The following is a 23,571-nucleotide window of genomic DNA, read 5'->3' as shown; positions in this document are numbered from 1 at the left end:
TCAGCTGATTAATGGTTTATGTATGGAAAACAAACCTCGGGCTGTTCTGTTTGTGTACAGACTGGCTGCAGCTGCTCAGGTGTGAAGCTTTGCTGCTTTTCCTCTGAATGATTTGAATGCTCTGAATGTGTTTGTGATCATGTTGAGCTTTGGACTGATGGTTGGACTGAACAAACGCTGTGAAGGAGTCACTTTGGCCTCTGGCTCATTGAGACCACATTTTCACTATTTTCACAAGTTTGACAAGTCAAGCAATCACTGAATGTGTTGATATGGCGTCAGTCCTGTACAAAATAATGTTAAAAATGGGCTGCAACAATAAAATCCTGCTGTTGCATTAACGCAGGATTCAGAAGCGTCTGATGATATGCACAAATATATAAAAGTAGCTTTACTTTAATATTTGTACTTGGTCAGCGTGGTATTACTACTTTTGCCGAGAGAAAGGAAACCCGGAAGTTCGGGACAGTTCCGCGCCGTGTTTCCGGTCGGACTGTTTTTATGGATGGACCCGTGTACCTTGAACTTGTAGAAGTAGACTCACCCGTCTCTTCTGTTTCTCGAAGTTTTTCAGCGATGTCTAACGTCCCACATTTACTCCGACACGCGCCTTCAGCCCTCAGGCGGTTGTCGGGCGGCAGGAGGGCAGAAAAGGGCGCCGGTTTGTGGCTTAACGTCAGGTTTTTGCAGTTCAGCTCCTTGTCGTCGAGTAATTTACATCCGCACAGAAGCAGCTCCAAAGGTTATACAACATCTGCCAGCACGAAACCGGTCCGGATCGGCTGTGCCTCTGGGTTCTGGGGGGACACAGCGAGCTCAGGTAGCGTCATTAGGCTGAAAATAAAACACATTTCAACAGCAAACGGTTCATCTCTTCCACATTTACTGTGTAGCTGCTCAAACTGTATTTCGACACTGAAAATGTTCAGTCTTGGGAGATTAAAAATATAAACATTTTTTGGTCTTTCTGTTGAAGGACTTTAATTCATACAGCGTGAACAACAGCTGCTCTAAACGTTAGCCTTAACATCTTCTTCTGTAGTCAACTTTAATGTTGCGGCTGGTTAACGGAGCTCCTTTGAATTGCTGAAGAGTAAAGATGGAACACGTTACAATTGGCCACCTGTTGAGTTCCTACTCCAAACAGGTAGGGGGCAGCATATCCCCAGAGCCGCTGCTAACTGCTGCTAACTGTAGCTGCTGTTCAGTTGTTATCTCAGTTAGCTGTGCGACCAGCGTCCCGGACTGGAGGTGTTGGACCGGGAACGAAACACAGCTGCTGAGAAAGACAGAATAAATCAAATAAAATCAGACAATTGAGTCAGACTGAAAAGATCTGAAACAAAAGCAGTAACAACAGTAAACAGATCAGATGTGCTGTGAACAAAACCAACATGAAGTCTAACAGTGCGAGTTTTGCTGTTTCCTCGACATGTTGTGTTCACTGACGACCGTATTAATGATTGTGTGTTTTCAGTGCCTCAGTTGATCTACGATGGTAAGCTGGACTTCCTGGTCTTTGACTACCTCAGCGAGATCACCATGTCTCTGCTCACCGCCGCCAAGGCCAAGGCACCTGTGAGTCGCACACCTTTACGCTCTCGTTGTCAAATGTCGATGTTTTCTCGCTCACACTGAAACATAATCAGGTTGTGTAGGATCTGGAAACGTCACTCTTGGTTTGGCTCTTTGGCTCTTTTTAAAAAAATGTAAACTCTGTCTCAAGGTCATTAGCTTAGCATAAAGATCTTTAGCTTAGCAGCTCTGTGATTTGGTGGCTGAGCTACCATTGAATGACACAGTTTACTGTATTGGATTGTAGATTATGTGATTATATTAATTTCAACATTGATAATGAAGAGATAGAAGCTCGGTCAAATAAGCTGGTCTGTATTTGAAAAGTTGCCTTTGTAGGACAGTGCAGGACCTCAGGACTTACTGACAGACAGACGGTTTAATCTGACGTCCCTGTCCTCTCGTAGAATCTGGGTTACGCTCCGGACTTTGTCCAGGTCGCTCTCGCTCCGTTTATTAACGACATCCACAGGAAAGGTGAGTGAAAACCTTTTGGTTTTAAACCTAAAAACAACAAATTGGACGTGTTCTGCTGATTCCTTCAAAGTTTCACTGATTTCCTCCCACTGCAAAAAAGTGAAGTCAGCACATCCCTGATATGAGTGCTACCATCTTGTTCTGGTGATGTCATTTGGAGCCAGAGTCTGTGCAGTAGTCATTGGGAGGTGGAGCCAAATTCCTGCCCACACATCTGTCTGAGCCAATCAGGACCAGCGCTTTCTGACCTCGAGTGCACCCAACCGCCAGGGGGCAATTCAGATGTTTGGCTTCACTTTTTGGAAGCTGACCATCTTGTCTCACATAATCCTGTATTAAATTAAATTAAATAACTTTACATTTTCATTGACTGAATTCGATTTGATTTCTTTGCTCTTAACAGTAATAATAACAACCACCCTGTCCTCCCCACAGGTATTCGTGTCGTCAGTAATGCTGGAGGTGTGAACCCTCTGGCCTGTGCTGAGGCCATACAGGAAGTCATTAAAAAAGCTGGCCTGGACCTCAAGGTTGCCGTGGTGACTGGTGATGACGTCATGCCCCAGGTGAGACACCACGTCAGCATATTTTCTGATTGTGAAAGGAGTCTCACTGTTGTGAAGATGTTTTAATTTGAAGATGTTATCTGTTGCCATGGCAATCCAGATGGTGGCAGCATCTCTCTGATTTCTGTTTACTGCTGCTGTTCACCTGAATTTTTATTTACTGTCCTGGACAAAACATCCGCATTTCATCATCATCTTTGAGAGGACAGTGGCAGTTGATTTAATCCTCCCTCCTCTCCCCTCAGAAATCCATCCTGTCTGAGGTGAAGATGGTGGACGGCGGCGGCAGGCGGCCCTTACCTAAAACCCTCCACAGCATGAATGCTTACCTCGGGTACGAAGGCTCACTCCTCTTCACTTCACCTCCTCTCTCAGTGTGAGTGATGTTGTTGTTGTTTGCTGTCACTCTGTGTGTGTGTTCAGGGCTCTTCCTATCCGCCGCTGCCTGGATGTCGGGGCAGACATCGTGGTAACTGGACGCTGCGTGGACAGCGCCGTGGCTCTGGGGCCGCTCATGCACTCCGTAAGTCTGACTGAGAAACGTGTTTGTCTGTTCTTTTAAAAAGCCTGAAATTCACCTTGTCGACCACTGAAGCCAACAAGTCCTGAGGGCGTGTGTTGGGTCAGAGTGTGTTCAGAAACCAGGAAGCACAGCCTTCACAGAACCAGAATCTAAAGCAGAACACCAGTTTCTCTGTCGGTGGGCTGTGAGGGAATCACCTCGCAATGCATTGTGGGATTCCAGATGACTGGCTGACCCATGAGTGCACAAAGGGAAAGTGCAGGCAGAGAAGAAGTGGGACGATTTCCTCGCCGTCAGACTGTTAGGTCAGCGTTTCTGTCTGCACGTCAACGACGAGACGCAGTTCAGTGACTTCTGTCTGGGGTTTCTGTCTGTTGCAGTTTGGCTGGGAGAGGACTGACTATGACCTGCTGGCAGCCGGGAGGTACACACACACACACACACACACACACACACACACACACACACCTGCACACACATCAGCCACCTGTCCACCATGTTGGGGGGGCTTCAAGGAATTTTGCAGAAAGACAAACAAATTCTGTTTTTCTTTTCTTCTCAAACAACAAAATCTTAAAGGTTCACAACATGCTGACATGTGATTAATGTGTGTGTGCACGCTTGTGTGTGTGTGTCAGTCTTGCTGGCCACCTGATTGAGTGTGGAGCTCAGAGTACAGGAGGAATCTTCACCGACTGGCACAAAGTTCCTGACTGGTAAGACAAAATCTGAGACCGTGTGAGGGTTTACTGGCTGTCTGAGCCACCTGGAAAAGGTTTGGAAATCTGATTTGTCGGTTTCCAGGTCTTGAAACAGAAGAATTAAAAACATACACGTACTAATGTAGGAATGCTGGTGGCGCGATGGGGTTCGGCTCAGGCCAGATGTCTGATGTGTTCGGCTCTCAGGGACAACATGGGCTTCCCGGTGGTGGAGTGTTCCAGTGACGGCTCCTTCGTCCTCTCCAAACCGCCCAAAACCGGCGGCCTCGTCTCCTTCGGCACCGTGGCGGAGCAGCTGGTGTACGAGATCGGTGACCCGCGGCGATACCTGCTGCCTGACGTCACCTGTGACTTCAGCCAGGTGCTCATCAAGGAAGTACCAGGTACTGCACACACGCACATGCACACACACACACAGTCAGTCAGTATTGAGGACACGACCGCAGGCTGAACTGTTGGCTGTTTTCATAACCCCTGAAATGTTCATCTGGCAGCCTTAAACAAACGCGTCTGGAGGTCCGTTCGACCCCCGACTGAACCCGCCGCTCTCCTGTGAACCTCCCGTCAACTCTTAATCAGCTATTACTGTTTTATTGGCCTTTTTTGAAAATTAAACATGAACCTCTGAGCCCAGACTGAACCCGTCTAAAGCTCTGCTGCAGGATCTCACCCTCACACGGACTCCAAATCCGTCCTCTGACCCTCCGCTGAACTCTTCCTCTCTGATAACAAACTGCATTTTTCCTCTTTTTGCTAATTAATTCAGAGTTTTTTTCTTTGCTTTGTTGTGTACTTTGCTGCGTGGAGGGACGTGTCAGCGCTGCCAGAGTTTTGGCACCGCACTCAGGATTTGCGTTCCCGCTCTTCTGTTTGGGTAAATAATCGTCCAAGTGATGCATGTTATGTGTACATTTCAGACTGTGTGGAGAGAGTGTTTGACAGCCCACACAGGAGCCCAGCGTGACGCAGCTCTCTGCCAGGCCGCCGGCTGTGGTCTCAGCTCAGTGCTGAACCCGCACGACTGCTCCGACCAGCCGACCGTCGGCGTGTCGAAAAAACCGTTTCACTCAGTGATGAACGGGTTTCCCATATGCATCGTTAATTAGCTTAATCCATTAGCACGACGCTAACACATAGTGGGAATTATCATGAATGTGCTATAAGAAATTAGCACTGTGACTGTGATGATTGTATCTTATACCCTCCACTGTACCTCACATGCTTCACATGAGCCCTCCAGTGAACTCCAGCCTGCACTCGAAGCAGGTTTCGTTTCACAGTGTGGGAGTTCTGGGTCAGCTCTGGACCTGTGTCGAGGGGGAGTGCGGGTGAACTTTGCTGTTGCTAAAACATGTAAATATTTCAGTCTAATTGAGCCACAGTTGGACTGTTCACCCTGGTTTGACCACGTCATGACCCCTGGTCTCTGATCAGCAGTTTATTTTTTCACAAAAAGGCACCGGGAACGTGAACTGAAGATGAACTGGAGGCGATTCTGTAGTCCGGTTGAAGCAGGGGTGAGCAAAGTGTGGCACGATGTTTTCAGCCCACTGAAGGAGGAGTCAGGAGAGTCCAGAGCGTCTTCCTCCTCCTTCAGGCTTAGCGACTCTTTAACCTGCTGAAAGTTGTGCCTTCAATCGCACTTGATGAAAAGTCCTGGCCAGATTGTTGACAGGAAGCGTCTTTGAGCATTTGATGCAGACATCTGGTGTCGAGGAGCGATGGTCAGGATGCTGCTGCAGTCAGGACGTTCTGGCTGGGAGCAGCTAACACCCTCGTAAAACCAGATCTGAGGTCCTTGTTGTCTCTACAGAGCACTCGTCAGGTGCGAGCGGGAACAAGTTCAGGATCACTGATTGATCGAATGCCATCGCGCACACACCTGTCACCTGTCCTCACACATTCAGGCTTCACCGTCTCTTCCACCCAGAAACTCATCTGTTGTTGGGACGGAGCCAAAGATCCTTTGTGTGGGAAGAAGCCCCACTCTGTCAGTGTTTGTGTCTGTTGATGGCTCAGTTTCAGGAGTAGATTTTTAATTCGTTGATCATCCACAGTTAGGCGTTTTGCTCGATGTTTAGTTTCCTGGCAGTGAACTAATGGACTGAAGTGTGTGTGTGTGTGTGTTTTCAGGTGTAGACGGTGGTGCTGTGAGGGTGACGGGGGCCAAAGGCTCCGCTCCGTCACAGGACTACAAGGTAAACAGCAGCGTCTCAGAGAACAGACGTCGTCTGTCTCGCGTGTTGATGTTTTGTCTTTTTCTGCGGTTACAGACGGAGTTACAAAGAGTTACAAACTAAAGCACAAATCGCCTTTTATTTTCGTCGTGTCGTTTTAATGTTTTGATGCCCCTTGTTCGTCCAGGTGTGTGCCACTTACATGGACGGCTTCAGGGCGACGGCCGTGTGTCCAGTTGGCGGGCCGAGAGCGGCAGAAAAGGGCCGCCGGACTGCCGAGAGCATCGTCAAACGGTGTGCACCAGAGGAAAGAGTGTGTGTTTGTGGGTGTTATGGATTCTAACAGGTGTGTGTGTGTGTGTGTGTGTGTGTGTGTAGGACGAAGCGCATGTTCAAGCAGTTGGGCCTGGAAGATTTCACCTCAGTCAACATCCAGATGCTCGGAGCTGAGGACACATACGGCGCCAACGCTCGTAACGAGGTAACACACACACACACACACACACGCACGCACTTTATAAACATTACAAATCAGACCAAAGTTCCCTCAGTAATCATTTAGTCTAAACATATTTGATGATTAAAGTAACACATTTCCCTCCTCCTCCTCCCCCTCCTCCTCTCCCTCCTCCTCCTCCCCCTCCTCCCCCTCCTCGTCGTCCTCGTCTTCTCTCTGTCTCTCTGTCTCCAGCAGCAGAAGCTGGTCAGTCTGTTTCTCGTCTCTGTCCTCCCACACTCCCTTTTTTCTCTTCCCTTTTTGCTGTTCCTCTTTTCTGTCTACTTCTTCCTCTTTTTGCTCCTCCGTCTCTTCTGTCCCTGCCTTCTTCACCTTTTTTGCCGTCCTCCTCTCCTTCATTGCTTTTCTGTCCTTCGTCTGATGTTTGCTTCACAGCAGAGGAAACGTTTGGCGGCAGTGAGTCACTTCACTGTCTGTTCTCTGTGGGTCTGCAGGGCTCCAGGGAGGCCGTGATCTGGATGGCCGCCCACCACAAACAGAAGAAAGCTCTCGAGCTGTTCGCCAGAGAAGTCGCTCCTGCGGGGACCGGCATGGGTACGGCCATCACGACTCGGCCCGTCGCGTGAACCGCCAGCTCGGTTTCACATGCTGATTGTAGAAGAGTGTGAAGTGTCATGAGTGCTGATCAGTCACACACGCACACACACACACACACACACACACACACAGGGTGAGGGGGGCAGCCTGTGTGTTGCTGCAGATAAGGAGGGCCGTGACCTCCAGAAACAGATCTTGATTTTTGTTTATGGTGACAAGTTCAGTTCTGCCCCACACACACACACACACACACTTGGCGTGAACTCTGTGTGACTCCTGCTGATTCATGCTGTTGAGCTGTAAGTAGGACAGCTGAACTCAGACCAGCTGCTAAACCTGTGAAGACTGCAGAGAGGATTTCTGTGTGCTTTAAAGGTCGCTGGAAAGCTGAAACTTTTCTTCTTCTTCTTCTCTTCTTCTTCTCCTCTTCTTCGTGTTCTCCTGTCCTCAGCTCCCGGGCTGACCGGCATCGTGGGTGGACGACCCAGAGTGTGAGTTTATGATTTGATTGGTATGTGCATTTTGTGGTGGACAGCTGTGTTGTCAGATGTCCTGCTCATTGTGCCTGTGGTGTTCCAGGTCTCCTGTCCTGAAGCCGTTTTTCTTCTTGCATCCCAAATCTCAGCTGAAGGTGAGTTTGGTTTGAGAAAACAGTTCAACAGTTTGTGGATCCCAGAGATCCTGCTTTGTTGTGCACGGTGTCCAACACTGGTTGCTGACGTCACCAGGTGGACATTCACGTTGGTGGAGAGCTGGTGGAGTCTGTCACAGAGGCGGAGCCTGACACACCTGAGCAGGAAGCCCCTCCCCCCTCAGCAGAGGAGGTGCCTGACACAGGTAACAGCAAGCACACAGCGATGTTTGGTTCTTCACTTCTGCCTAACTGCTAATGGAGCAGCTGTTGCTGTGGTTACCAGATGCATAGGTTTGAAAACTGTCCAGGGCTTCTTCCAGAAGTCCTTGACAAGACTGAAATTGTCTGGAAGGGGTTACAGAGGTCGTTGAGGAGGAAGGGTTTCTGGGGATTCTCTGGAGGGTTCAAGGATCCTCATGGGAGCTGACATGGTCCCTGGGGACCTGAGGTGTTTTATAAGCGTCACAGATGGGCCTTGAGTTGAGACAACTGGTGCTTTAGTGGTTCCTGAGGTTCTCAAGGGAGCTCAGGTGGTCTTTGAGGAGGTTCCTTTACATGGCTCCAGAGCTCCTCAAGGCCCTTGAAGGCGTTTTAGACTTCTGCAATGAGGTTTGTGGAGTCGAGCTGCAACAATTAAATGTTCATTGATCGATTAATCGATTACTCAGTCAAAAGAAGTTTCCACATATTTTTTAGTCCATTCATCAGTCTCATTTTTGATGCGAAAAAAGTTTTTATTGCTTCCAGCTTCTTGAATGCCAGGATTTGCTGCTTTTCTTGGTATTGCTGACAGCAGATGAGGAGTCTTCAGCTGCAGTCCTGCTCAGGAGGTCTGGAGTTGCCCCCACATGGTTGGAGTCATGTGACTTCAGCCCTCAGGTTGTCTTCCACAGCACCCTGCGTCATCTGAGTGCAGACTGAGCGAATGAGTAATGACTGATGGACAGCTGATGGGTGCTGCTGTGTGTGCCGTCACTGGGGTCTGCCCACAGGGGGCGACGTCTCCCCGGCTCAGCGCTCACCTCCACATAACAGCCAGCACAGAAAGCAAATCCACTTTAACGCTGCATGCCGTTCCAAAGCCAACCTTTCAAAATAAAGTGCGAGTGCAAGTCATAAGATATAAAAATGCAGACAAAAAGCTCATCAACACAAACACAAACTTGCTGACTGTGTGTGTGTGTGTGTGTGTGTGTGTGTGTGTGTGAGTGAGTGAGTGAGAGAGCGTTTGCCTGGCTGTGGTTTTCAGACAGACCTTCACGGGCTGTTTGAGGGTTCACACTTGGTGTTAAGGTGACAGTCAGGTTGAGGTCAGGAGCTGGAGAATGCATTATGTCCTCACAAGTATAGAAGCACAACTGTGTGTGTGTATGTATTCAGTATTTTGTGTGTGGGTGTTTTGCAGGACCATGTGAATGCAGAGTTAGTGAAAGGGTGAAAGGATAGAAAATGGCACAGCTTGTGCTTCTGAGGAGACGACACACACACACGCACAAACACACACACACGCACGCACACACACACACACACACACACACAGAGCTCTGGCCTTCACATTCCAGGCTGAAAAAAGAAAAAAAAAGATCAAAACCAGAAGAATAAAAGACATTTAAATGAGCTGCTGCTTTTGGTTCTCGTTCACCTGGTTTTAAAACGCTGACCCACTTTCGCCGTGTTTATCCACCACAGTCCAGAAACCTGCAGGGTCTGAGGTCCAGTTTGTGTGAATTTCACACATCAAACATAAAAACCAGTGAAAACATCGACTTGAAGACGCAGCAGCCAGAAGTGCCAAAAACACTGAGTCATTTCCTGGTCTTAGGACCCTGTGACATACATCAGGTCCACTTTTCTGTGGTCCTTCAGCTCCATTTGTGTCGGTGACAGTCAGAACCGCAACTCGTTTCTTAGACGGAGCACAGAATGAAAACCAGAGAAAATAATCCGCCCGCCTCATGCACAGAGAAACGCTTCCAGGCCTGAGAGCTCGGGAGGAGTGTGTGACTGTGTGAGCCAAACAAACCTGTCTGAAGCCAGTTTTGGTTTTCTGGTCTGTGTTCAGAGCTGCCCAGTGGACCCCACAGCTACAGACTGGAGGAGCTGGCCTACACCAGGAGCGGGGACAAAGGGGACTCGGCCAACATCGGTGAGGAACCCTTCAGAGCTCGGTGGAGGAACCAGCCCGTGAGCTGCTTTAGAGATGCTCCCTTTAAACACATCCAGCTGGTTCCCTCTGTGCTAAGCTAAGCTAAGCGTAGCCTCAGAATTAATGCATATTGTCAGTATGGCAGAATTGCATGAGTTTTTTGTGAACAGTTCTTGTCTGATATTCCTGAGAACTGAGTCTGGGACTGCTGAGGGGTTTGGGGTGAACCGAAGGCTCGCACTCAGGAGGTCAGCGTGTGGTTTGTCGAAGGTGAGGATGAATAACCAGCTCGTGTTCCCGCTCTCTTTCTCTTCAGGAGTCATATCTCGCCATCCCCTCTTCTTCCCCTACCTGAAGAAACACCTGACTTCTTCTGTGGTGGAGGACTACTTCTCCCACCTCCTCCAGCCAGGCGTGAAGGACGCCGTCACCCGGTGAGAGCCTCACACCTCCTCCATGTTTGTTTTCTTCTGTCAGTTTTTATCTGTCGAGCAGGCCGGCGTGACTCGGCTCAGATCGGTTGACGTGTTCTTAAATTCCAGGCTCACGAAAAGTCAAATTCCAGCTTGTTTGTGAAGGCTGCGCGTCTGCAGGAACCTCACAGATTCTGAGCTCTGATTGGTTCGACCGCTGTAATTACTGAGACGCTTACCCTCCTCACTGAAGGAAAAACACGAGTACCCAGAGAAACAACAGTCATACTCAGAACAGCGGCGATCTGTTTGTCGTCCTGAGGGACAGGGACAGGGACAGGGACAGGGACAGGGACAGGGACAGGGACATTGACAGGGATCGGGACAGGGATCAGTACTGGGACAGGGACCGGGACAGGGACAGGGACAGGGATCGGGACAGGGATCAGGAATGGGACAGGGATCGGGACAGGGACAGGGACCGGGACAGGGACAGGGACAGGGACCGGGACAGGGACCGGGACAGGCCTGCAGTGTTTGGACTGCGTGTTGCTTCACAGCTGTTTGTTATTAAGTTGCCAAGCTGAACGTCTTCACCGTGTTCCTGTCTCCGTCTTCACCACACTGACAGAGATCTAACAGGGAGCTGAAGGCGCTGGAGGACGGCTGTGGGTCAGAACGAAACCACAACCGGGAACACGAGACACAACATCATGTAAACACATGAATGAGTCCCGCCTCAAGGTCAGGACACGCCGGCGGAGACACAATGGAAGTCTGTGGTCTGAACATCCGGAGGCTCTCGGTGTTCGGTTTGTCTCCGTTCAGTCTCCTCACAGACGAGCTTCCTGCGGGACGTGAAGCTTCGCCGAGCTTCACGTCGCTCCTCGCTGTCGGTTCAAAATCTCACCCGCATGCTTTAGTTTACCCTTCTTGGACTTTTCAGCCACAGCGTCCACTGGTTGTTTAAAGATCTTACCGTTATTGATTACCTGATCTGTTAAAAATAATATTGATAATCATGAAGTCATTCAAGTCTTTCAGCGTGGCGCAGGAGTGTTTTAATCTCTTTCTGTTGCAAATGAGATAAAATGATCCAATGTGTTGAAAACTTTCTTGAAAAGTCAGTTTCACAGGAGACATGTTGGTGACCACAGGGGGGCGCTGCTGAGCAGACGTCACTCCATATGTGAGCACAAAATTACCAGACAGGCAGGTACGATGGAGGGTATTGGGAGGCGCTCGCACACATGCGCGGCCGGCGGACATGTTTGAGCGATGACTCAGGGTGTGGCGTGTTAGCGATTAGCGTAATGAAGACGTGGAAGCCGTAAAGCTCGCTGACCTGCGTCTGCTCTCACACCCCGAAACGCCTTTCTGCCGCCACAGACGCTTCATTAGTGCACCTCCACCACTCGTTAAAGCTGCAGGAGGCCCAGACACACACACACTAATGTGTGCAATAAACCTACACACTGACACGTGGTGCCAGGCTGAGCAGCTGGCAGGCCTGTGTGTGTGTGTGTGTGTGTGTGTGTGTGTGTGTGTGTGTTTTCAAACTGTTAAGTCTTTTCTTCTTTGTTGTCGGTTGTAGCTACACTCTGCCGGGGATCCACGGGCTCAACTTTGTCCTGCAGAGTTCACTGGGAGGGGGAGGGGTGGCGTCACTACGCAGCGACCCTCAGGTAACGCACACACTCACTGTCCCACTCGTCCTTCTGTCTCTGTCGTCTCCTCGTCTCCTCCTGGTGTGGACTCTGAGTGTTCAGGCTGAGCTGCCAGTTTCCTTCTGCACTGAACGGCTTGGATTCAGTAAAGTTGGATAAACTAATGATGGCTGTGCCAGTTATTTTAACGCTCGAATCCACACACACACACGCACACGCACACACACACACACACACACACACACGCACACACACACATTTAGACACACAGTGTGTCACAGTGTGTGCAGGCTGTGCTGCCAGACCAAAGTCTGTCTGTGGTGAACACAACCTCTCAGGTTTGTCCTCAAAAACTTCAGTTCAAGATGTGGAACAGAATGTGAACAAACAGACGTCTGTGTTGAGCAGGGACGCTGAAGTGCATTCCCCGTCCCTGTCCTCGTCCTCTCCTCCTCCTCCTCTCCTCCTCCTCCTCCCTGTCCTCGTCCTCCCCTCCTCCTCCTCCTCCCTGTCCTCGTCCTCCCCTCCTCCTCCTCCTCCTCCTCCCTGTCCTCGTCCTCCCCTCCTCCTCCGCCTCCCTGTCCTCGTCCTCCCCTCCTCCTCTGCCTCCCTGTCCTCTTCCTCCTCCTCCTCCTCCCCTCCTCGTCCTCATCCTCTCTTGTTCAGACGCTCCTGTAAAGTTTTTTACCGCCTCGCTGGAATCCACAGCACATCAAAGAACCACACACACGCAGCTGAGCACACTCAGTGTGTGAATACACACACTTCATGTTCAGGCCCATAAAACTCACACACACACACACACACACACACACACACTCACACTCACACCTGTAAGTTGAGACACATTAAAGGTGTGAGCACTCGTGTTGCTGCAGGTTTCAGTCTTGTGTTGTTGTCTTTCGTCAGGGCAAAGCCTTCGGTCAGATGCTGCTGGACCTGAAGCTCAGAGGACTTCCTGACCTCAAGTCGCTGGTGGACTGAGACCGAGAGGAGCCGCTGAGAAACACTGAGGGAGGCAGCTGTGGGAAGCGGACACATAAAACCCCTTCAACCAACAATATGCAAGAACTGTTTTACTCTTTGTTTGCTGTGGGAAACTCGGACAGCCGTGAGTCAGCTACTTTGCTGACACATCAGAACATCAAGCGAATGCAGCAGCACACGGCGGAGCAGGAAGTCCAGCTCGCCGTCCGCCTTCCAGCCTTTCATTTCGTGATTCTGTTGCCAACAACTGAAGGCCAGTCTGGCGTGTTTCCCGTCCGGCCTTTTGCTTGGTCACTCTTTCTTTTCTTTGCCTCGTCCGTTGACGTCCTCTTCGGTCTCTCGCTGAGTCCGTCCGTCCCCCAGCACAGAGTAGTCTAACACGAACCTGTAGTGTCCGTTTGATGGTTTGCAGATCTGAGTTATCAACTTGGAGCAAAGCACTAATAAACCAGGGTCATCCTTTCAATCCAAAGTCAGCACAGTCCTGATTTCCCTGCCTTTAAGGCATCACATGAACATCAGGAGTGCGGGGCCAGCAGCGAACACCAGAGGCTCTGCAGCCCACTCTGGGCTGGAGGAACCATTTGGGAGCGACCGCAGACGCTGTGGTCACAGTTTGGCTCGGGGCGGAACAAATCGTCTGGACGAGTCGGGTACTTTCGGGTTGACGCCGGTTTCGGCTAGATCACCTCGACACGACCCGACTCTGATGTTCGCCCCACAGGAATGTGCGTCTCCCTCCACCAAACCGACTCTCTGGCTTCCAGGCTGTTTAGCCATAATTGCAACCAGACCGAAGCTGCAGTCGGAGTTATTCCTCAGCTTCTGTCATCTCCCCCACCTCCTCTGACTCACGTCCCCCCTCCACAAATCCTCCTCCTCATTTGCTCTCATCAGTGAATTCAATAAATACCATGTGACTCTTTCCTCTGTGGATGTCCAGCTCAGTCCGGGTGCTTGTCTCTCAGGAGACTGTGCTGGTTTCTGGGATCCGCTGCTGCTCTGATCCCGGACTTTGGGAATCCGCTGATTTTGGTGTTTAGTCTGATGTTTTGCTGCTGGATTTGTGAGCTTCTCTTACGATGTGATGTAACAATGGCCTTCTAACCGTCATCACGTGGCAGGATGGCCTCCTGAGGCCGCCGTCGGCTCGCCGGGCGTGCAGGACGGTCCTGACTGTGGAACCTCGACGGCTTCTTCTGGATTCGATCAAAATCAGCTTCGGTTTAACGGCGTCCGCCTCACGTTCTGTCCTCGTGTGTTTCTAACAGCGCAGGTGAACTGAGAGAATCAGGAAAGCCTGATTTCTCGTGTTGCCAGGAAACAGACTGAGCAGAACGTCCCAACAGTCCATCCTGCCCTCAGAACTTCACTAACACCGAGCTCGTTTCTGTGTGATTTTATAGATACTAAAGTGAAGATATTAAAAATATTTTTGTGTTTGAAGTTAATGCTGTGTGTGTTTGTGTGTGTGTGAGTGTGTGTGTGAGTGTGTGTGTGTGTGTAAACTTTTCGGTTTCCCCTGTGGGATGCGAGTCAACGTGCTGAAAAGTGAGCAGAACAAACTAAATTCCAGTCAGATTTGGGTGGAGGAGAAACCTCCAAACCTGAACCGATAAAGAGATAGACAGATAGATAGATAGATAGATAGATAGATCGATACTTTATTGATCCTGAAGGAAATTCAATAATAAATGAGACAAACCAAGTGTGTGTGTGTGTGGACGCCTTTAACAAACAAACAGAAACTTTCCCACAACCAGCATCACTGTGACACACTGAGGATGAAGGACGGACATTAGCATTCATCACATGAAGACAGCGTGGGAACGAGTGAGTGAGTGTGTGTGTGTGCGCTCATTAATCAGGAGCTGCAGGTCGCCGTGGTCTTTGTGCGGCTCGGCCTGATGGACGGCGAGGTGAAGGTTCTGTCAGGGAGGATAAAGGGAGATGAACGACTCGTCGTCATCGCTTGGGCTCCGTTTTCTCCTTTTGTCTGCGCACACACTCCAACACACACAAACCCGTCCGAGCGCCCGGAAGCTCGCCGAGACGACCTCGTGATCGTCTCGTCCTCTTTGGGTTTCTTGTGTTTGTGACATTTTCCACTTTCGTTCCTCCGGAGGGGGCGATGCAGCTTGGACATAAGTATGTGGACACTCAGAACGTCAGTTGTGTGCTGCTCTGACAGCCTCCACTCATCACGTCTGGTGCTGGGAGACCAACCACATCATCTGTGCAGAGACAGGAAGGAGCGAGGAGACGCAAACCTGCAGCACCACCCGAGAGGAGGGTGACACTTCAGTTTGTGTTGGTAACAAGCTGCAGCTTTAAGCCTGCAAAAAGCCCAACATCTCCTCCCCACACTGCTGGAGAGCATCCACACACACACACACACACACACATCCCGTCACTCAGCTCCATTCACCTTTTCACTGCAGCTCAGTCGGGGTCATTCAGCAGCTGAAATCTCATCCCTCCACAGTCATGCAACATCAGTCAGCAGGGGGTGACGGCCCTGTGTGTGCGTGCGTGTGCGTGTGTGTGTGCGTGCGTGTGTGTGTGTGTGTGTGTGTGTGTGTGTGCCCATAATCTCCCCTTAATCCCCAAATCCTGTTCTTCTCCTGAAAGGAAGCAGGAAGAAAAAGCAGAAGAATGAATGAGTGGCAGAAATGAGAAGCATTGAGGGGTGAGTGAATTACCCACAATGCTCGGGGTGTGGCGTCCCTCCAGCAGCACTCAGACTCTCAGACGGCGTTAAAAGCTGCCTGTGATGAAGAGCTGCTGCTGCAGCGGGCGACTGATGATGACGATGATGAAGTACGTTCACTTTACAAACTGAGCAGCAGAGTCTGCTGAGCAAAGAGCTGAGGCTGCAGTTCACACACAGCACTGAGTGTGTGTGTGTGTGTGTGTGTGTGTGTGTGTGTGTGAGAAGCCATTTGGTGGTTTTGGAAAGCTGAACCACTAAGACCTCAGCATTGCTCCACTTGAGTGTTAACCACTCACTGCAGATTTCCCATGATGCTCCACACTTGTGTGTGTGTGTGTGTGTGTGTTCGCACTCTGTGGGGACCAGTTTTGAACTGTTGTCTTTAGTCTCTGATGCTGCTTAAGTGTGCAGAGCTCTGCAGCGCCACCCAGAGGCCAGGAGCTGGTGGTGTCCTGATGTGTCTGGACAGACTGGCACCAGTCCTGACTGTCCTGTCCTGTTCAAGTCTCCTCATGTCCTTTCACTTTCAGTCTCTCTCTCTCTCTCTCTCTCTCTCTCTCTCTCTCTCTCTCTCAGCAGTCGTGACGTGGTGCGGTCTTCCTCCTCCTCCTCCTCCTCCTCCTCCTTCTCCTCTGTCTCCAAAGTTCCCTGACGGGGGAAGAGTCTGCAGAGAGGACAGAGGGAGGACGGAGAGAAGCGGCGTGAAAGAAGACAGAAATCAGACACAGTCGGACTCGGGTCTCTCACCTCCTCCTGTGGTTCTCCTTCCTCCGCGGTGCAGGAGTCATGCTGGACACGCTCACCTTCCTCCTGGAGAGACTCTTCCTCCTCGCCCACATCAAGCTGTCCAGCCTGCTGGCTCCTGTGGGCGCAGAGCCGCCGCTGGCCAGGCGCTGTGAGCGGGATGAATCCGCAGCTCCTCACAGGTTCCAGCGGGGAGACCTGCTGGAGGTCCCGCGGACGCTCTTCACCCACTTCGGCATCTACCTGGGCGACAACCGGGTGGCGCACCTCATCCCGGACATCCTGCCGGCGCTGACCGCCGACAGCCGGCAGATCCAGGAGATGGTGACCAACACGCGGCTGCTGCTCGGGGTGCTCTCCAAGCGCGCCAGCATCCGGGTGGACTCGGTGGAGGACTTCGCGTACGGAGCCGGGATCCTGCTGAACGCCATGGACCGCGCGGTGCGCCGCAGCCCGCTGTGTGGAGAGGAGGTGGCCCGGCGGGCGGAGCGCCTGCTCGGCTCCGTGTCCTACAGCCTGCTGTGGAACAACTGCGAGCACTTCGTCACGTACTGCCGCTACGGCACCGCGCAGAGCCTGCAGACCGACAGGGTGAGAGTTTTACATCTGAGCTCACTTTGTGTCTCCTGTACCCGTCACGACATCCAGATCACTGCGGTTTACGCAGGAATCCGCGTGCGCTTTTACGCGCCGCTCGAGCTGCAGCACAGCGAGTCTCGCGACGCCGCGTAGCCTCGTAAAAACCGCAGAAGGCTTCAACAAGAGCTTATTGTGCCGCTCTGGTTTGGCTTGTGTTCAGTGTGTTCACGGGCTGCCGTCCAGACCCGTGAAGGAGCTCTGCTTTCCTGCAGCAGGTCTTCAAAGTGTGTGTTGAGTCTTCCAACATTTCGGTGAAGGATGAAAGAAACGCAAGCAAAAACAGGACAACTGGCTCAGTAATGAGCACAGAAACCCGCAGTCGTTTTGTTAAAGTGTCGTCTGCTTTCCTGCAAACTCAAAAATCTAATTATTTTTCCTTCTTTTCTGTTTTGGTTTTGTGATTCTGCTTTAGTAACTGGTCTGAATGCTTCGCCCGCGGGTAGAAAAGCCTAAAAACACGGGGAGCCTCCACCTGAGTGTGCTTTAAAACCAGAGGAAAATCTGGGTCGCTCCAGAGAACAAGAGCTGCATTGAGTCCGGAGCAGCCGTCAGTCCACACTGATGATGATGATGATGATGAAGGAGGCAGAGCACTCAGCGCTGCCGTCTGAGCTGGTGACGCCACAAAACAAAGCTCTTCCTGCCGATGATTAGAAAAGCCAACCGCAGGCCCAACTCAATCACGTCCGTCTCATTTTCGTGTGTTTTCAGTGGAAAACCGCACTGACAAACGTCGTGTTTCCTGCGGCTGCTTCACAATAAAAGCCCCCCCCCTCCCATGTTTGTCCGTACTTTTAATGTGAAGCAGCTGTGGGAGGAAATGTCCTGTTAGCATTAGCACTGAGTCAGTGCAGCTGTGGTCCAGCTGCAGGAGAGCAAACAGTAAACAGTGAGGTGGGTGCCCCTTCACTTCCTGTCAGTCCATTTGAATCCTGCAGATCCAATGGTGGACCCTGACGTGGTCAGAAGATTTCAGTGTTCATGGTAGTTTTAGGACAGTCTGGACAGATCTGTAACAGCTGAATTCCTAATCTGAGGTAAAACGGGATGTGAGGGGGCGTGGCCTGTTGGCCCATTCAGACCATGTGCTTCTTATTGTGCTGCAGCCCACAGAGGTTTCCCTGATCGAGTTTCACTTCCTGTAATTGCTAACTTAAACATCTGAGCTGCCTGCACTCTAGGAGCTCAGTCAGCTTCTTATAGGGTCATTAAAGGGGGTGGGGGCGGGCAGTCTGGGGCCAACAGGAGCTCCTGCAGGAGCCTCAGAGGGCCCCTCAGGAAAATAAACAACAGCTCATTTGTATTCTTCATGCTTTTACTGCAAGCGAGCTCAGTGAGAGACGTGAACGTCTGAAGGTTTACAAGGAGAAACTCAACTTGCACATGTTTCGTTACTCTGATTGGCCTTCGGTCTGTCCAGGGTCTCCTGACAGCTCAAAGCACCACAGATGTTTGTCTGGTTTTACGGCTGAAGTGATCAGTCAGCCGATCGATCGTTTGTCCAATGTGCTCACATCACAAATAAAATGTCGCTTACCAGGTTTGTCGTCATTGTTTCCTCTCTCGCAGTTCTGTGAGTGGCTGAAGTCGCTGATCCGGGACCAGCGTAACGTCCTCCTGACGGCGCTGCTGGGACTCCTGTCCATGGTGTGTTTGGGGATATCCTCCAGCACCGCCCTGCCCACCCTCCTCATCCCCTTCACCCTGTGGATGGCCAGCTAAGGCACTTCTGGACCGACGTTCGCCGTCAGCATCCGAGCCGTCATGTCGGAAAACAGGAAGTAGTCATCAGCAAACAAGCTTGTAAAGGCTAAAGACTGTGGTACTACATTTTATTTCTAATCACACAATAGGGACTGAACCTAAAACGCTCTGGTAGCCGTAGCTCATGCTGCACAGGAAGTGATCTTTGTTTCGAGTGACCAGAAGAAGTTAGTTAGAATGAGTGACATTAGCAATCAGGAAATGTGAGAAGAAATTTAAACGGGCCTTTCACACTGTCCCATGTGTTTGTTCTGGTTTAAACTGTGCTGTTGAAGAAACCAAAGATCATTTCATGCTGACTGCCTTTTACAGAAGCTGCAGGTTATTTTATTTTGAAGGAGATCTTCTTGTCTTCCAATATGGCGGTGTGGAGAGCCAGCGTACAAAACCAACAAGTTTTTAACTTCACCCCACTTTGTGGAAAAAGCTTGTAAGGCCATTTTATTTGTCATATTTTTGTTTCTTAGCTGGAGGGTGAACACAGCACACGGTCTCCTGTGAGGCGGCCATCTTGAATCTGTGACGGCAGGACGTGTTCATATGAAGCTCTTCTGTAAATATCTGTAGATACCCTCCACGACCTGATTGTTCTCTAGCAGTCACAGACTTTTGTACAGAGTTTATTTTTGATGTAACACTTTATACTGCAGTTTGTATGTAAATAAAGGAATTAAAGTGGACTGGCTGAGTTCTGTGATTTTCACAGATTTGTTTTTCTTTTAGAAAACCAAACTAGCCCAAACTTTAGCTTCATTTTGTTAGTGTTGAGAAGTCAAATTAATTTTTTAATGAAATGCAACATTTGGCAAATCTGAATAAAAATACTTGATAATTCTGAATGACGAGTCGTAAACCATCCCGTACATTTTCACATTTACATGTGATTATCATACTCATTTTAGCTGTAAAACTTAATATAACCTGTGTAAAATTTATCAGTTCATACAAACATATGTTATAATGATGAAATAGTCTCATAATGTGATGTTTTAAACCAGCAGTAAATCAAAATATCTTCCACATGCTGCAGTTTGAGAAGCAAGTACAGGTGATTTTAAAGGGAACCTTTACACCCCCCTGCTGGCCGACAGGGGGAACTACAACAAGATGAGTAACAGACTGGACCAGCCTGAAAACATTAAAATACTTCAAAACATTAAAGTACCACAAAAAAACTTTAAAAATCTTAATTGATGTTTTTTTCATGTTTAAATTTGATCCTGCACTGTGATTGGCTCGAAGCGAGCTGTGATGTCATCAGTCCTGGTGTTAGACTTTCCCTCCATCCACAGGTGACCGTGACCCTGAAGGAGTGAGCGTACTTCATCTCCATCACGTAGAAATACCCAAAGTGCTTCAGACGTGAATGGAAACTGCTGCTGTTGGGAAACAAATTGAGAAATTTTCACTGAAGTTGCTTAATCGCAGTAATCCGGATGCCCGAGCAGCTCTTTGTTGTTCTGAGGGTTGACGACAGCAATGAGGGTTCAGCTGCGGCCAATCGGAGCAGCTCTGACCAACTCTGACTCCGCCTCCCACGCAAGCATCTGACACTTCCTGCGTTTCTACACTTTAAAAAGTTCTGTGCTTGCTGTGCTAAGAGTTAAGATCTTCGATTTGGGAATATAAAAGTTATTTCTCTTATGTATTGAACCGATCATGTTCGGGACATATTAACAGTGTGTGATTGGCAACACATGAGGCAGGTCCACGCTGATCAGTCACTCTGTCCTGCACCTGTCCACAGGTGTGCATCACGCCTCTGTCCCTCAGCCGCTCACAGATCTGACCCTGGACCAGCCGTTATTAATCGCCTGTGCTCCTCCCACTCAGACCATAAAAGCAGCTCTGAGGAGACGGCTGGACTTTACTCCCCTCAGCATGTTCCCCCTGCGGCTGCTCGCTCTGATCTTCATCTCCTCAGCGAGAGGACAGGAGGAGGAGGAGGCAGACGGGCAGGCACGAGGCGGGACGGACAGGAAGTGTGAGCTGACCCTCAGGAGGGGAGACCTGCTGGAGGTTCCCAGGACTCTGTTCACTCACTTCGGGATCTACCTGGGCGGAGGCAGGTGAGGCAGCTCCTCTTCATGTGTTTTTGTGTTGAAAATCGAAAAGAGAAGCTGATCCAAAGGTTTGCTTCACCTTTTCCTTGTCCTCCTCTTGCTCACTTTGCCGCTGGGCTCTTCCTGTCCTCGACCTGTCCCGTCCTTTCCCTCCCTCCAGAGTCGCTCATTTCATCCCGGACATCATGCCCGTCGTCTGCGGCGACCACAGTCGGATCAAACGGATGGTCACCAACAACAGGCTCATACTGGGAGTCCTGGCCAAGGTACCGAAGCCGTCTGAGGCTGGAACTGAATCTGCTCCTCTGTGGGGTTCAGGTCAGGTCACAGCGAGCTGTTAGGGACATGAGGTTTGTTTGTTCCACAGGCGTTTTGCTTTTTAATGCCGATCAGATGAGCGCGTGCGAACATAAAAATGTTCTCTCTTGTGCAATCTGTGAAACGCAGCAGCGAGGGCAGAGGAATGACGAGGCTGCTGTCGAACACACTGGACTGACTTAACCTTTTCACGGTCTGTGATCATCTAAAGAAGGAAGCAGAGCAGATCGGGACAGAAGGATGGAAGCAGAGACAAATGAAATGTCCCGATCGTATGTCTTCTTAATGTTCTGTGTAACGTGTCCTCCTCAGTGTGGCAGCATCAGGGTGGACCCCGTGGACGACTTCGCCTATGGCTCACGGATACTCGTCAACACCATGGACAAGGTGCGGCACTCGCTCCGGCTGCTGGAGAAAATAGATCCATCAGTTGTGCTACCACTTTAACTTGAGTAATGTCGTGTAAAAGTACTCCAGTGCAAGACCTTCCTGTAAATACCTGAAAATGTGCTTAAAATCCGTGCAGTCCAGGCTCAGCGTGTTTCCTGTTCTGTCTCTCTCACCTGTGCCCAGGTGTGCAGCCGCCCGGCGCTGCAGGGGGAGGAGGTGGCCAGGAGGGCCGAGAAGCTGCAGGGTCACGTGACCTACAGCCTGCTGTGGTACAACTGCGAACACTTCGTCATGTACTGTCGATACGGCACCGTCATGAGCTTCCAGACGTTTCAGGTGACATTCGGACGAGTTTACGCCAGAGGAGATTCACCACCTGACTGACTGACGTTTGACCGTTAGATATGAGTTACAAAAGTACCACAGAGAGACCCTGAAGTACCACAGAGAGACCCTGAAGTACCACAGAGAGACCCTGAAGAGGAGACGCCAGTTTAGCCCAGTTAGCTTGCTGTGTTTTCGCTGATGGGTCACCAAAGCCAGCAGTCTGAACTCTTCAGCTTTAAATACACAATGCACCTAGAAAAGTACTTCACAGTAATAGAAGTAACAAAGCAGTAGTAGTATTTCATTTAACTGAATATACACAGAACTGATGCCCACTCTTTCCCGACGCGTGTCGCACATTTTGGGACGCAGGCGGCTGACCTTTGGCTGCAGATTACGGCTGATCACAGATCAGCCTCCATCTCCTTTAATTGGGTTAAGCCTCCGAGTTGCAGCAGCAGCCGAGTCAGTGAAAGCTCCATTGTTTGTGATGTCGATTGTGACAGAGAGGAAGTAGGAGAGAACAAACGAGGCTCTGGGCGGCGAGGCGAGGAGGAAGCGTGGACAGCAACGGAGGCTGAAGGCTCAGGAGCAACTTTTCAGATTAGCGCTTTAACAGCCACGTTGTGTAAAAATGTCAAACTCAAGTCCAATCAGTACGTCACACAAACCGAAATGTTTGTTCGTCTGAGTCACTTTGCTGGTACAAATTGTTGTTGCAGCCTCTCACGTGTTGCCTGTAAATTGAATGTGGTCTCTTTATTGACACAGCAAAAGCAGACAGAACACAGTTACAGCCTGCTCTGTTGTCAGAGACAAGAAGGAAAATCTGAAATATTCTGTTAGAAGTAAAGAAGTGGTCAAAGTTTTGCTGAAGTAAAAAATACCAACTTGAAAATAACCTTACAGAGCTAATTCACAACACTTATGTTAATGTGAGAACTGTGCTGATCAGACAGGGTAACTGCGCCCCCTGGCGGCAGGCCGTGGTTCTTACTTTAAACTCCACTGACTGAGCAGGCGCACTGTGACATCTTTCATCTGGCAATTAGAAAGCCGTTGTTGTCAATGTGCTGTGCAAAATACCACGAAGTCCTTCAACACACCTTCATCGTGTTCTCCTTCTCCTCTCCCTCAGTTCTGTAAGACAGTGAGGAAGTTGCTGCTGAGTCGGCGCGTTGCCAAGGCGACGGCGGTGCTGGGGGCGTGTCTGCTCCTCTACCTGAGAGCCGTGAACACCTGCTCCGCCCTGCTGGCCGTCCTGCTGCCTTTTCTCGTCTGGATGGCCTCCTAAACACACGGACACCAGTGAACTATTACTATTATTATTTTTGTTGTAATAATAATAATTCTCACTATTATTCAGTGAATACGTAAGATCAGGACGCATTGTTGTCGTTTGAGGTCTGCAGTCTAACGTGATGAAAATTTACAAACACGTGAGGTTAACGTGTAAAAAAGTAAACCAGTGACAGTCTAATAAACATCTTTTTCTGATATTCTGGAGTTTGTTCTGTTTGTGCTTCTGTGTCAGAACTGACATTTAAAACTGTTTGTTTTCAAGCTGGAGCAGATCTAAACATTTACACATTAACGTTAACTAATTGTTTCTTTTAACTGAAATTCACATTTTTATTTTAGTCTTTGGCTAACGTATCTACCCGCCTCGTCT

General features: G+C 49.9%; 3 protein-coding genes across 7 annotated transcripts; all 3 read left to right on the top strand.

Moving 5' to 3' along the window:
* The first annotated feature begins 493 nt into the window (after positions 1-493).
* On the top strand, positions 494-14,383 carry lratb.1 (lecithin retinol acyltransferase b, tandem duplicate 1). Of its 4 annotated transcripts, XM_046380093.1 has the most exons (21): positions 494-820; positions 1,478-1,578; positions 1,983-2,052; positions 2,488-2,618; positions 2,864-2,952; positions 3,042-3,141; positions 3,522-3,565; positions 3,780-3,857; positions 4,050-4,246; positions 5,997-6,061; positions 6,228-6,334; positions 6,419-6,521; positions 6,732-6,743; positions 6,992-7,091; positions 7,546-7,585; positions 7,674-7,725; positions 7,823-7,931; positions 9,791-9,874; positions 10,191-10,308; positions 11,882-11,972; positions 12,864-14,383. In XM_046380093.1, the coding sequence occupies exons 1-21, from the start codon at positions 502-504 to the stop codon at positions 12,936-12,938; spliced, it is 2,085 nt and encodes a 694-aa protein (XP_046236049.1). In that variant the 5' UTR covers positions 494-501; the 3' UTR covers positions 12,939-14,383. The 4 variants fall into 4 exon arrangements, with proteins under 4 accessions (XP_046236049.1, XP_046236050.1, XP_046236051.1 ...); XM_046380094.1 differs by lacking the exon at positions 6,732-6,743; XM_046380096.1 differs by lacking the exons at positions 494-820; positions 1,983-2,052.
* A 1,584-nt stretch (positions 14,384-15,967) lies between these two features.
* LOC124054324 (lecithin retinol acyltransferase-like) lies at positions 15,968-19,481 on the top strand. Of its 2 annotated transcripts, XR_006842349.1 has the most exons (3): positions 15,968-16,989; positions 18,607-18,859; positions 19,269-19,481. XR_006842349.1 is itself a non-coding variant. In XM_046380196.1 (2 exons), the coding sequence occupies exons 1-2, from the start codon at positions 16,441-16,443 to the stop codon at positions 18,757-18,759; spliced, it is 702 nt and encodes a 233-aa protein (XP_046236152.1). In that variant the 5' UTR covers positions 15,968-16,440; the 3' UTR covers positions 18,760-19,481. The 2 variants fall into 2 exon arrangements, 1 of the variants encoding a protein (XP_046236152.1); XM_046380196.1 differs by having other exon boundaries at positions 18,607-19,481.
* Positions 19,482-20,105: 624 nt separating this feature from the next.
* Positions 20,106-23,398, top strand: lratb.2 (lecithin retinol acyltransferase b, tandem duplicate 2). Its single transcript, XM_046380202.1, has 5 exons — positions 20,106-20,870; positions 21,025-21,130; positions 21,495-21,569; positions 21,756-21,908; positions 23,038-23,398. The coding sequence occupies exons 1-5, from the start codon at positions 20,683-20,685 to the stop codon at positions 23,191-23,193; spliced, it is 678 nt and encodes a 225-aa protein (XP_046236158.1). The 5' UTR covers positions 20,106-20,682; the 3' UTR covers positions 23,194-23,398.
* The last annotated feature ends 173 nt before the right edge of the window (positions 23,399-23,571 follow it).

This window comes from Scatophagus argus, chromosome 23, assembly GCF_020382885.2.
Source record: "Scatophagus argus isolate fScaArg1 chromosome 23, fScaArg1.pri, whole genome shotgun sequence".
NCBI lineage: Eukaryota > Metazoa > Chordata > Actinopteri > Scatophagidae > Scatophagus > Scatophagus argus.
The sequence above is the reverse complement of the archived record's forward strand: the minus strand, read 5'-3'. Positions and strand labels throughout refer to the sequence as shown.